Genomic DNA, 12837 nt, shown 5'->3' on the forward strand with positions numbered 1-12837 from the left:
TAGCAACCAATGAAATGTCAACATTTTTTACTGTGCATTCACAAAATAGACTCCATTCACTTTTTCAGTTTTATGATGTTGCAGCCTGATGCTATAGTAAACTACATTAGGAAGCAGTGGTGGATGTATTTTACATCAGTGTGGCTGCAGGAAGATGCTGACATGGATTAACCGAGGTGTGTGAGAGACAATTAAGCATGCAATTTATCATGATTTAAACAATGTGTGCACTAATTGTGGATGTTGAATAATCTTGATTAATTTGATTGATCTTGACAGCCCTAAAAATAACTATTTAGCACTAGTATTTCTCTGATGACCTCCATAGCTTTTGTAGCTCATATGAAGCTGTCAGTTCCAACCCACCTGCTCAAAACTCCTCACATGAGCTATAATTTCATTTTTTTTACCCATTTTGTACATTGCCATCTCAATATCTATAGCAACATAAAACATTTCATAGACATGAGATTAATCCTAAAATTTTCCTTGGTTGATGCTATCTGTTTAAAGCTCCTAAAAGGAATATTTATCTGATCGTGAACCAGTCTGAGATTAATACTCCTGCCTCTTAATGAACAGGACAAGACTAAATATTGCTGTGTAGTAACTCTTCATACCTTTAAACAAAACTGCAAAGTAGGTGTCAGTCAAGGTAAGGAACAACACTCCAAATCAGCCTCTTTTAACATTCTCCAAAGCATAAATTAATGTGATGTGACATGCTTGACTTGACACTGACAGAAGGAGACGCGCTACTAAAGAAACCTTACTTGCACAAGCGCAAAACTAAATCACCTAATGCTCGTCATACACCACATGATTTAAGGGCTGAATTTGGGCCTGAATGGCACCATCAATGATTGGGGGTCGTGGCCCAATATGAGGCTTGTCTTAACGAAATATTTATCAGACGAAACCTCCAAAAAGTGTTTGCATCAGTACAATTATTTTACTGCTCCCTATCAAGCCCGAGCCTCCAGAACCTTGATCTGGAACCAATGTGGATTCATTATTTGGCCATCTCCAAGAGCATCAGTGCAATTGCCAATGAGAGAGAGCATTTTGTCACCAACAGAACATTGCATACCTTCACAAATCACAAACACAGAAGTGAAAAATTACAAACTGTGACTGTTTTTCATGTTAAGTCACTTTTATACACATTTTGAAAATTTAATTATGTCGGTGATCTATCATCTTGGCAGAACTGGTTAAGATTTGAAAATTGTTTAGTTTGTAACAAGCCTAAGTGAAAAGGTACCACTGTACACAGGGGGCACCAAAATTGCTGGTCCCACAAACCAAAAGCTCCTGATAGGCTACGTTCACACTGCAGTTAAAAGGGACCTGAATCTGATTTTTTTCTGACAGTGTGAACAACACAAGTCACATTGAATCTGACCTTTTCGAATCAGATTCAGGTCACTTTCGTATGAGGTTCTAAATCAGATAGATATCTGATCCTTTGGAAGTTGACTGCAGTGTGAACAGGCAAAAAACCCCATCAGGTCTGAGAAAAGATCAGAGTTGAGCATTAAAGCCTGCAGTGTAAATGTAGCCATAGAGGCTTCATCGCTGAATTTCTTACATCGATTAACAATTTTTACTTAGGAAAAAGCACATATACATAGAGGTTATAGGGATATCATGTAAAAATTTATACCTCTATTTCATTCTTGATTCCTTTGCTAACAAACAATGTATATGCTCTATTAAATGGAAAACCTTTGAAGAAATGCAGGTTGTAACACCATCTAGAGAAGCATTGGACCCTTCAAAAAGAATGTAGTTAGTATTGATTTCAGTCAGTAAGTGAAGCTTCATAGAGTCTGTGCTGGTTCCAATTCATTTTAACACCTCAACAGATAGAGTGAGTGCTATAATACAGAAGGAAGTTTGAGCCATAACAGGTCTCTCTATTTCAGTCTGTATAATGAATAAAAGGCGCTCAATAAACTGTTGAGATTGATGTGAACCCACCTGATGAGAAGGTCTCGCAGGTAAGCAAACTCGCAGTGTGCAATGTTTTCAACTGCAGAAGAGAAAGAGAAAACAAGAGGAAAAAATACATGAGTTGCATTAAAAAAAAACACAACAGTTCAGATGAATTTGAAGCATAGAGAAAGATGCTAAACATGAGCCTGTAGTAATTACTGGGACAACAAATTATGACCCTCTCAAAAATCTCAGCTCACTTGCAATTCTCTCAGATGACACAAGAGGGCAGTGTTGCACACATGTCGACCAGAGGACATCCTCCAATGTGACTACCCGGCAATTTTCTAAAGCTGAGATAACACACTGCTTCTCTCTCTAGTAATTTAATACATCTCTGCTGTCCTCTTTATTGGAGAACTTTAAGTGAGACGTTTTAACAAACTCCTGGTGACAAGCTGCTGCCTCCAGTAGAGTTAACACTTGTTTGAATTATAGATTATGTCAAGAATATAAATGAAGAAAAAAAGGAGGGTGCTATTTATGTAAAGCTTTGAAATCCAGGGGCAGGAAATTAAATTTTCTTTGAAAGGAGGGGGAGGAATGACTGCTGGGTGCGTGAGCCTTGATTAGTGGTGTCGAGAGAGCACGCTGGTAACTTGTAACAAGCTGTGCTGATTGTGTTTTAACCAAAGGCTTGCAGGGAATGTGGAGAAGTCTTTACATTTGGACTAATTACTTGCATTTCTGCTGCGAAATTTATTTTAAAAATATACAGCTCCAGAAATTTCCAGAACTGAGAGCATTTTAACCATTGGCAATTGCTTATCCTCTCTCAGCCTACTGTTCTGGGAGTTAATATCATGGTGCTCACAGAGAGACAGCTACAGTAAAAATAATGGAGGGAGAGATTTTTAAAATTGAAAAAATATCCATTGTCACATGCACAGACAAAAAAAAAGGAAAGAAAACAGGTTGTTTTGTGAACAGAAGGGGGCCTAAATGTGCAAAAATGTGCCGTAAGTTTTTATTTTTTATTTTTTTAACTCAACTTCGTCATAAATTAAGTCCGGCAGTTAGGCCTACATTCATGAATAACCACACTGCAAACATTACAGATTCAGAAATATTTCATAAAGGGAAAAGAAAAAAAGATCACAGGTCTAATCTGGGATTAAATTATGTACAGACCCATTTTAGAAGTAGAAACCTAAACGCTATCTCGCTTTAGCTTTGTTAGCTACCCTGGCTACGTAATTAACATTACTACATGAGCCAATGTAGCTAAATTAGCAAAAGCAAAAGTAGCTAAACCATATGCAGCTATGAGGAGACTGTCACCACTTTGTGAGCCTAGCTTTAGCCATGTAAGCGACGTAGCCCCGTTAGTTATGTAGCTTAATCAGCTATGGAGGTACAAAAGCTATTCTAGCTGTGATAGAATGTTTTCATAGAAGATAAGCTTTTATCCTGTAATCTGACTTTACTTGACTTTATCAAATGTTTTGGAACCAGGCACTGCAGGTCCAGTTTTTAACTTTTAGTGTCCTAAATATTACCTTAACCTTGCCCTAAATGGAGGTTTAATCCAATTTTATGTTGAAAGTTTAAGCGTGTATTTCTGTTCTGAAAGAGTCGGCATCTCAGAAGAAGGGTCTGTGATAGTGGCTGTCAGAGATGTACGGTATGCAGCCAGACCCCTCTCGAAATTCCTGCTTCAGGGTAAGAACCAATATACCGACATTAACAAAAACTGCTCCAATGTGACTTGAAGTTCTTCATTTAAAAATGTTACAAAGCAAAATATTTTAAATAAGTAGCAAAAAATGCAGAAAGCAAAAGCTAAGGTATTTTGGCTGTCTGGATTTTAAAGCTTGTTGTTAGTTTATCAGTTGTTGCAATCAAAGCTTTATAGCTGATTGAGGATGATCTAGTTTAAACTGCCTGATCTACAGTAAGGCTGCCCCAGATGTTTGAAATCCAACGTTGGAGAGATAAAGCAGCATAAAGTAGCAGCTGTCTAGATTTTACAGTCTGCATAATTTACAAGATATTAAAATGGTTCATTTTTATTCTGTGATTTATATTTTACAATCCATTTATAGCACAGCCAATAAACTAGAGCATGTGGTGCATGCTGGGAAGGAGACAGTGTTTGTTTAACAGTGATTGCCCCCTTGTTGGGGGCTCCTTGGACAGCCTTATCGTCCTCTAGTCGTACTTGTTCTCCTCCCTAGACAGCCATCCTCTCTTTCTCTCTCTCTCTCTCTCCCTCTTTCACTCTCTCACACATCCTCGGGTGAGCTGAGGACATTTCCTTGCCAAGATCCTCCTTGGCGGCAGCAGCAAGAAGCACAGGCTAAGAAACGTAAACAGTATCAAAGTTACAGTGTGCAAATGTGTGAGAGACAGCATGTGTGCGAGAGTATTTTATGTTCCTGTCTTTTATCCCAAAGGACACAGACAGTCCTTGCAAATCTCTTCCTCCTGTCTTGTACTTCTCCGAAGTCACCGAGCAAACGTAAACAGAGGCCTACTAGTCAAACGACAGAGGGGAAAACCAGCTGGAAAGATTATAAAGCTGCTGTTTGTAAGTTTCCATATGTTGGAAATACAATAAAAATGAGGATCATCTCTTTCAGAAGCATCGTTGTTTTGTATTGTTGGTCATTTTTATGAACACCATTGAGTGACGAGCTAGCATGATGGACTGAGCAGGTTGAAATGAGCTTGGGTTGATGTTAAAACATCTTTGATTTAATTGTTACTGGATAATGGAGAGCTTCCCTTTAATTTGACAGTTCTGCATACTTGAACATCAGAATACATTATTCTTCAGTGTATGTGTGCATCTGTGTGTCTTCAAGTGTATTACCTTCTATGGTGCCCCATTTTGTTTTCCTTCCCAGAATCCTCTTGCCGTTCACCTGGTACTCCTGATCACTGCCCACTACAGCAAAAGGAATCATCTCCTGTTGAGCAAAACGCATACACAAATACACACAATTATTTAAGTGTGATTGACATTTGTTGTTGATGATGATGCTTGGATCATTTAAAAAAAAAAGATGTGTCTGACTTCCTCCCCTTTTTTCATTCTATTTTCTATATCTCAGGTTTAATCCTGCCACCAGGTGGCTCTTAATTCAAACAATTGAAAAAAAAGATACGAGGATAGTGATGCTCAGCCCTACTCACCTCTGCTGCTTTTTGTTCCCTTTTAATTAAATGAATTTCACATCATTTTAACAGCTTTTCTACCTTATTACATGAAATTCAGCCACGAAATAAACTTACTGAACCCAACAACATGAACTTACCCTGATTTTATCATTGATCATCCTGTCCTCTGCATCTTCATCAAACTCTTTCTGAGGGTAAACTTCGATCCCGTTGGCTCGCAGCTCTTCCCTAATCTGCAATTCCAGGAACACAAATGCTGCATCAGAATAGGAAATTACTCATACAAGCTGCACAGACAGTTGGCTGATTGACCAGTTAAGCTGAATTAGTTAAGCTTCATCACTGGAGTCTTTTTCTGATGTTCATCTAAACAATGACATGCCTAAACGTAATAAAAGTGCATATCTGCAACTACAAGGTCTGTAGCAGTGGTCCTCAATGGTTGGGCTGGGATCCAAAAGTGGGTCACAGAGCTGTTTACAGTTGGTCATGTATTTGTGAAAGGAAAAAGGACTGTGGCACAAAGTCTATGATGTACAGAAGACCTTAATGGATTTGCATCCATATAATGTATTTGACTTAATTTTGCCCTGAAAATGTGAATTTCAGGTGTTTTCTTGATATCTCAACTTACTGCCCTGTTATCTCAGAATATCAAAGCTGCAACATTTTCATGAAATAAACTGGAGTGGTTGAATTTTTTTTGGAAAATACGGGTCATGCTTTCTTATTACAGGGGTGGTGATGGGTCCTCAGAGTAGACTAGCTGGGAAACACTGGTTTGTATTCATATACCAGATCTCATAATGAAGAAAACTGTAAGAGAACTCAGCAAAAGTGTGTGAATTATAGATGATAGTGGGTCGGATGGAACATAGCAAAACTAGAGGATTGTGAGTCTGAAAATTTTGAGTGAAGAATGAATATCCCCTGTAAAATGCTACATTAGCCTCTATTGCTCTGTTAGAGTGCATAAACAAGCTCTTGACTTTACCAGTGCTGAGATTGATGCAAATGAGGTGAAGCAGGGGAAAATGGCAGAGGTTTTAGTTGAGGCAAATCAGGCAGGTTCATTAAAATGGCTATCTTGGTACTCTGCACTACAATTTAACAAAGCACAAACCAGAGTGAAAATATCCATTTAAGGGTTACTATATTCACTCTTTCCGTAGTATATGTTTGACTTATCAAAAAGAAAAAAGATAAATAAACAAAAAAACACTTTGTGTCTCCACCAGAAGAAAATCATATCCTTGCATCATGCCAAAACCTTGTATCTCCATTTTTCATGACTTTAATTTTTTTCATAAATCAGTTCTATTGGTCATGCTTAACATCTGTCAGTGGGTTTTAACACATTTTAAAGTAATAAATAGTGTCAAAAAGATGCTGGAAAATGCTGGGTTTTTTTTTTTTTAATTCCCTGAAAAGTAGAGATTTTGGAGATAGGAGGTTTTTGCCTGACGCCAGTGGTATGATATTTGAGTCAAAATGGATCAGATTTATATCATTTTCTGTAATTAACACTACAAGATAATTATAAAATACCAATGTTTATCAGCTTAATCATAAACTTAATTACTCAAAGACAAAAGTTTCAATGGCGGCAGTTTTAAGTTGAAGAGAAATTCACTTCAGGTGGTTAAACTTAAGGTCTGTTACCAACTGGAGCCATTTTTAAAAATGAAGTCCACCATTTTTTTATTTTCAGTGAATCATCAGAAAGACATTTTCTCAACTGCCAACACTGAAGACAGTCAGTCACCAACCTTCAACTACCAGTCATGCTTGGGCTGAATTACGTTTATTTTAAGGTGGTTAAGTCGAGGTTATAGACTTAAATAGAATTCACTCTGACTCATCAAAGCATTTAAATAAACATTTGACTGGTGTTGACCCTTAATGGTTCCCAGCAGCTTTGACACAGAGCAATTAACATAGAGACTAACCACCCTTAAGGAAAAAACATCTAAGCCAAGGTGTTAGAAATGAAACGCCCATTCTTTCCTCTCTATGACCTCATAATAACTCAAACTCACACAGATGCAGAGAAACAGACGGACAAGCATCTATGAAAAATGTCTGTTTAATAAATGACTGTACACCCCAACAATTACTACTCTGCTAATTCCACTTGATCCTTGATCAAACATTTCGTCTGCTTTTCCTCAAAAGCTTTCTCCTGATTACATTAAAGAGAACAAACAGAGTAAAATCGTACAAAAAGCCACACCAACTGTTGGTTAAAAACAGAATCTCACAGCTGGACACACTGAGGCTGTACAGAAAAAAGGAAAGAAGAAAACCTTCCTTTTCTGTTTGCATGAGAAGTTGCTGAAGGGAAAATGAAGTAAAAAAAAAAACTATTGGCACGAGAGGCTTTTAGTCAATAATCTTCAGGGTCATACAGAGCATGTGCAGCCAACCAAAACAATCCCGCTACAAGCCCTGTGGCTTCAATTCTCTGCCAGGGCCTGGCCCAGTCCCTGCTTTGTTCTTATTGGACTGTGTTACAGGCATCAGGGGAAAAACAGTAGCCAAGACACCCAGCATGCTCCTCTGAAATAAATAAAGCTGTGAAGGAAGGAAGGATGGAGAGATAAAGGAAATGAGGGAGGAAGGAAGGCTGGTGCAGACTGCCTCCTCTGGATATAGAATAATAAATAAAGAGACCAATTTAGACTCAAGCCAGGTGTGGCTAAAGTGTTTTTCTTATTACAGTTTGTTTTTATAAAGGAACTTAATCAGCAGAGCAAAAATACCACTGAAGTGAACAAGTGGATTATGTATTGTTAAGCTTAACTCTGCTTCATAAAAGGAAAACTTGTTTCAATTTGGGGTTTTGAATAAATAAAGGTTTGTAGTTTTATATAAATTTGCATAATTAGAGGTCTGGTTAGTTTGACTGACAAGCCATCAGTCAGGGCGCTAAAGACCTGCCTTAACTTTGTATCTAGATTGACCAAAAGTGATGGAGAATGAGTATTTCTTCTATTCTTAAAGATTTATTTCTTGGTTTTATTGCCTTTATTTGACAGGATGATGAGAATATAGTGGGGAATCAGGGATTGATGGTGGGTAATTACATTTAGGAAAGGAGCTCAAGTCCGACTTGAATCTGGAAGAATTAGGCCACCCACATGAAGGACAATAGCCTCCATACATGGGGCACAACCCAACCACTAGGCCATCTGAGCCCCCCTTTATTTCCAGTACTTTACCTTAAGTTGAAGTGAAGTTTTGTTTTAATTTAGTCAGTTAAACCATTTAGATACTGCTATAAGAAATGAATAAAAGAAAACTACGTTTAAAAAAATACTCATTTTCAGTCCTGCATATCAGCATGTCCTTTGGCAACGCGTGGCAGAGGTTCCCTTCTAAAAAACAGACGTAAGAGCTGTGGCTCTCAGCCCTGTAAATAAATAGTTAAAAAAAAAAACAGATCTGAAATGTTTCCGTCTGGTCTGAGCCTGACTTTCAGAAATTATACAGAATTCACCGATACAGAATTTCACGGGCTGGTACCATTTGGGTTTCTCCAGATGGCTCCCGTTTGTGGCGCCTGGCATCTCTTCATATGTTACTGACCTTTGGTTGTGTTTTTTACGGGGAATCCACCAACTGTTTGACCTACTGAGGCACTTTGCTGTTTATTTTAAGAAGCTGCAGATTGCTGCATGTGCAATTGTAGGGAACATATAGGCCTATATTAATGTCACATTAAAATCAGCACACAAAATAACTCCAGATATATTTCAAAGCACCTCAGCCCTCCAAACATCCACATGATTCACACAAAAACACTATGGTCTCACCGTCTGTTTGAAGTAGTCCCTCTCCTCCAGGGTGAGTGTATCGGCCTTGGCGATGACAGGGACGATGTTGACCACCTTGCTGAGACGCCTCATGAACTCCACATCCAAGGGCCTAAGACTGTAAGAAAAAGAAATGACAACTAGTAAAAATAATTTAAAAAAATCTGATCAGATCTATGATCTTTTAAAGATTTTTTCATGTATGGATCTTTTGACTAGAGCTAAAACTTCACTCATAGGCAGTTTAATCATTAGACGAAGACAGGCAAATGCCTGAGGCCCTGTGCACCAAGGGGCCTAAAGGCTTAGGATAAGTAGGTGTCTATCAAATGGAGTCAAAACGTTATTTAATGCAGGATATGGTAGTCATATGCCCTGCTGTGATGAGCTGCCAGCCATCTGATCCTAATCCTAAGCACAGCATTGTATTTAAATATGATGTACTTCTCACTAATCCCTAATGCTGATGCACCACACTGCTGCTGCTGGCAAAGCTTAACCTCCTCTACCCCAGCCTCCTCATTTATAGCATAGAGCTTGTAGCACCTTCAAATTCAGAGTCATGCTACTATGGATTAATTGCTTTTGAACTAATTTTATAATATTTAATACTTATTGCCATAACTGTTTCTTTCTGCAGAGTCAATTGCTACAGACCTCCAAACTTCACGTGGCCTTCAGATTAGCTCATAAACAGTGAGTAGAACAGCTTTGTGGAATGGGTTTCCATGGCTGAGCAGCTGCATCCAAGCCATACATCACCAAGTGCAATGCAAAGCGTTGGATGCAGTGGTGTAAAGCATGCCGCCATTGGACTATAGAGCAGTGGAGACGCGTTTTCTGGACTGAACCGTGCTTCTCCATCTGGCAATCTGATGGACGAGTCTGGGTTTGGCTGTTGCCAGGAGAATGGTACTTGTCTGACTGCATTGTACCAAGTGTAAAGTTCGGTGGAGGGGGAATTATAGTGTGTGGTTGTTGTTCAGGAGCTTGGCTTGGCCCCTTAGTTCCAGTGAAAAGAACTCTGAATTCTTCAACATACCAAGACATTTTGGACAATTCCATGCTCCCAACTTTGTGGGAACAGTTTGGAGATGGCCCCTTCCTGTTCCAACATGACTGTGCACCAGTGCACAAAACAAGGTCTATGAAGACATGGATGAGAGAGTTTGGTGTGGATGGACTTGACTGGCCTGCACAGAGTCCTGACCTCAACCCGATAGAACACCTTTGGGGTGAATTAGAGCAGAGACTGAGAGCCAGGCCTTCTTGTCCAACATCAGTGTATGACCTCACAAATGCGCTTTTGGAAGAATGGTCAAAAATTCCCATAAACACACTCCTAAACCTCATGGAAAGCCTTCACAGAAGAGTTTAAGCTTTTATAGCTGCAAAGGGCAGACCGATGTCATATTAAACCCTATTGATTAAGAATGGGATGTTACTTAAGTTCATATGTGAGGTGAGCGAATACTTTAGGCAATATAGTGTATGTTGTTACTCTTAAAAAGATGATGAGTAAGTTCTGTTAGGTATTTGATTTTTATGTATATCTGCATTTATAATTCATGGTAAGCCCTTTAGCTGTGTGGCACCCAAAAGAGATCCCTCTAAATGTTTTTTGTGCACTAGTTAAGATAAATTAGAGCAAAATGGGGCAGGGCCTTGTTTTTGCCTTCTTTGCCTTGGGCCTCTGAATAACTAACCCTGCCCCTGAATAAATTAAACAGCATGTATATTCTAAGTTATGAATGCAATAAGATAGAAAAACCACTAGAGGGCAATCAAATCATATTTCATAGGCAGTCTGATAAAACTCACCCCTGTTTCACCCTTCCAGGTATGATTTCAGTAAACCTTAAGACAGCTTTCATACTTATTTTGATGGTGAATGTTCAATAATAGTGCATTGAAAATCAGGCAAGTACAGGTACTAATTAAAGGTAGTAGGGGAGGAAAATATAGAAGCTCGTGGAATCTCCTCTGGTGAACAGAAGCTCATACTATGGCAAATTGTAAGGGTAACAGTGGCATGATTCCCATCCTCTATCCGCATCAGCTTTTGTTCTGTAACAGCTGTATGATAGTGGCCAATGAACTACTGTCTGTACATCACTTTACACAGCTCTGTACTGTTTTCATACATCTCTCTGCAGTTTTCCCCTGTCTCAACATTTTCCTCCATTTGCTCCAACAGACAGACTCCCCCCTCATGCTGTCTGCTCTGCCCTCCAATTAGCCCCAGTCAAAGCTCGGCCAGCCTGGTTCAAAGACTGGGGGACAGCTGGAGGAAAGGCCCGGCTGCCAATAACTGACAAACATGTCACCATGAACACAGGCTGCAACACTGGGGAGCATGTGTTCCAGAGAGCGGGAGAGAGGGGAGGATAAACAGAGCAGCACAGAGGTAAAGAGACAGTAAGCAGTGCAGTCAACCAGAAACATGCAGTGCTACATTTCTACACACTGGGGAGAACAGGAATGTGCTGTATGCATGCAAAAAAGAGAATGCAATCAAAGCGTAAAAAGACAAGAGGTTTATGAGGTCTAACATTGCTATATGCTGAATATGAATTATGTAACTGCATTCATAAACAGGCTGTGAGCAGATGCAGGAACAGACAAATAGGAGTGTGACCTGAGTCTTATGCATGGCCAAGCATGCATGCACACTTTCATGTTGACACATGTATCTCTGCACATGAGCATATGCTGCACGACGATAAATATGCATGTATGCACACATGCACAGATGTCTGTTAAAATGCCTGATTTAAATAATATTTAGAACAAGACCTGCAGTCAGATTAGAGATGATGAGAGCAACAAACCACAGTATAGCTTTCCCTTCCCTTCTTTCTAATACAGATCAGAAACCAGCTCTCTGTTGATGAGAGTCAAAGTGCAGCTGTGTTCTTCTCAGGAAGACATGTTAAATGAGGTAACAAGTTTGCCCTAAAGGAAGCTAGATTAGCTGACTCCACTATTATCAGAAATGGCTTCACTGAGCTCTGTTCATCTATCTGAAACCACATTTTAAAACAATTATGGAAATGCAAATTTTGTAAGAGCTTTGATTTATTCAAACTGCTGTTAAACATGGTTCCGAGAAAAACACGATGGAGGCTTACAAACGGAGCTACAAAGAAAGTTCTGCTATGGTTTTCTGGCTTGTCGTACATAGACCGTGGTCTCATGGTAGAGAAGCAGGGGCTTTTGGAAATTTATCTAAGAGTAATCCATATAAACTTCAACACATGTTACTGTTTAAAAATAAACAGGAGAAACAATGGAAGAAATAGGAAGAAAATGACACATGCACAAGTCAGCTGTTACATAATAACCACCAATAAAATCCAATTCAATCCAGCACAACAACTTTACTACAAATGCTACATTTACAAAGCGGGTGAAAATTATAATTCATTTTTACAACTAAATTCAGATTGGATGGTGGTGGTGTGCTGGAGTGCACTTTATTTTTAGAAGAGATGCATCAGTTGTAAAAAATCAGGGCCAATGTTGAAACAAATGTTTATAACAACAATTTAGGGGTGCCCAGATGGTTGAGTGGTTTAAGGCGTGCACCATGTACGCGGGAGGCCTGGGTTTGACTCGGGCCTGTGGCCCTTTACCGCACGTCTCTCCCCACTCTCTTCCCTGTTTGTTTCTGAGTCTATCCATTGTCCTCCTCTATCTAATAAAGGCACAAAAAGAACCAAAAACAAATTTGAAAAAAACAAACAAAAAAAACCAAACAATTTAAACAATGGCCTATACCACTGGTTCTCAATTGGTGGGTCAGGACCCAAAAGTGGGTTGCGAGGCTGTTTTCAGTGGGTCATGAATGTGTATCTGTAGAACAATGGTGGGAAACATCTAAAAGGTAAACATACTTTTA

The 12837-nt window shown here is 39.1% G+C and overlaps 1 protein-coding gene across 5 annotated transcripts in view; it reads right to left on the reverse strand.

Annotated features, from left to right (window-relative positions):
* The window catches only part of sept9b (septin 9b), a 102520-nt gene that overhangs the window by 2093 nt on the left and 87590 nt on the right, over window positions 1-12837 (reverse strand). For all 5 annotated transcript variants that reach the window (XM_041784532.1, XM_041784531.1, XM_041784533.1 and 2 more), the window contains 4 exons: window positions 8937-9054; window positions 5259-5354; window positions 4814-4910; window positions 1984-2035 (listed from right to left, as the gene is read on the reverse strand). In XM_041784532.1, coding sequence (XP_041640466.1) covers window positions 1984-2035; window positions 4814-4910; window positions 5259-5354; window positions 8937-9054 — 363 coding nt within the window. The remainder of the gene's footprint in view (window positions 1-1983; window positions 2036-4813; window positions 4911-5258; window positions 5355-8936; window positions 9055-12837) is intronic.

The sequence above is a fragment of the Cheilinus undulatus genome, linkage group 4 (assembly GCF_018320785.1).
Source record: "Cheilinus undulatus linkage group 4, ASM1832078v1, whole genome shotgun sequence".
NCBI lineage: Eukaryota > Metazoa > Chordata > Actinopteri > Labriformes > Labridae > Cheilinus > Cheilinus undulatus.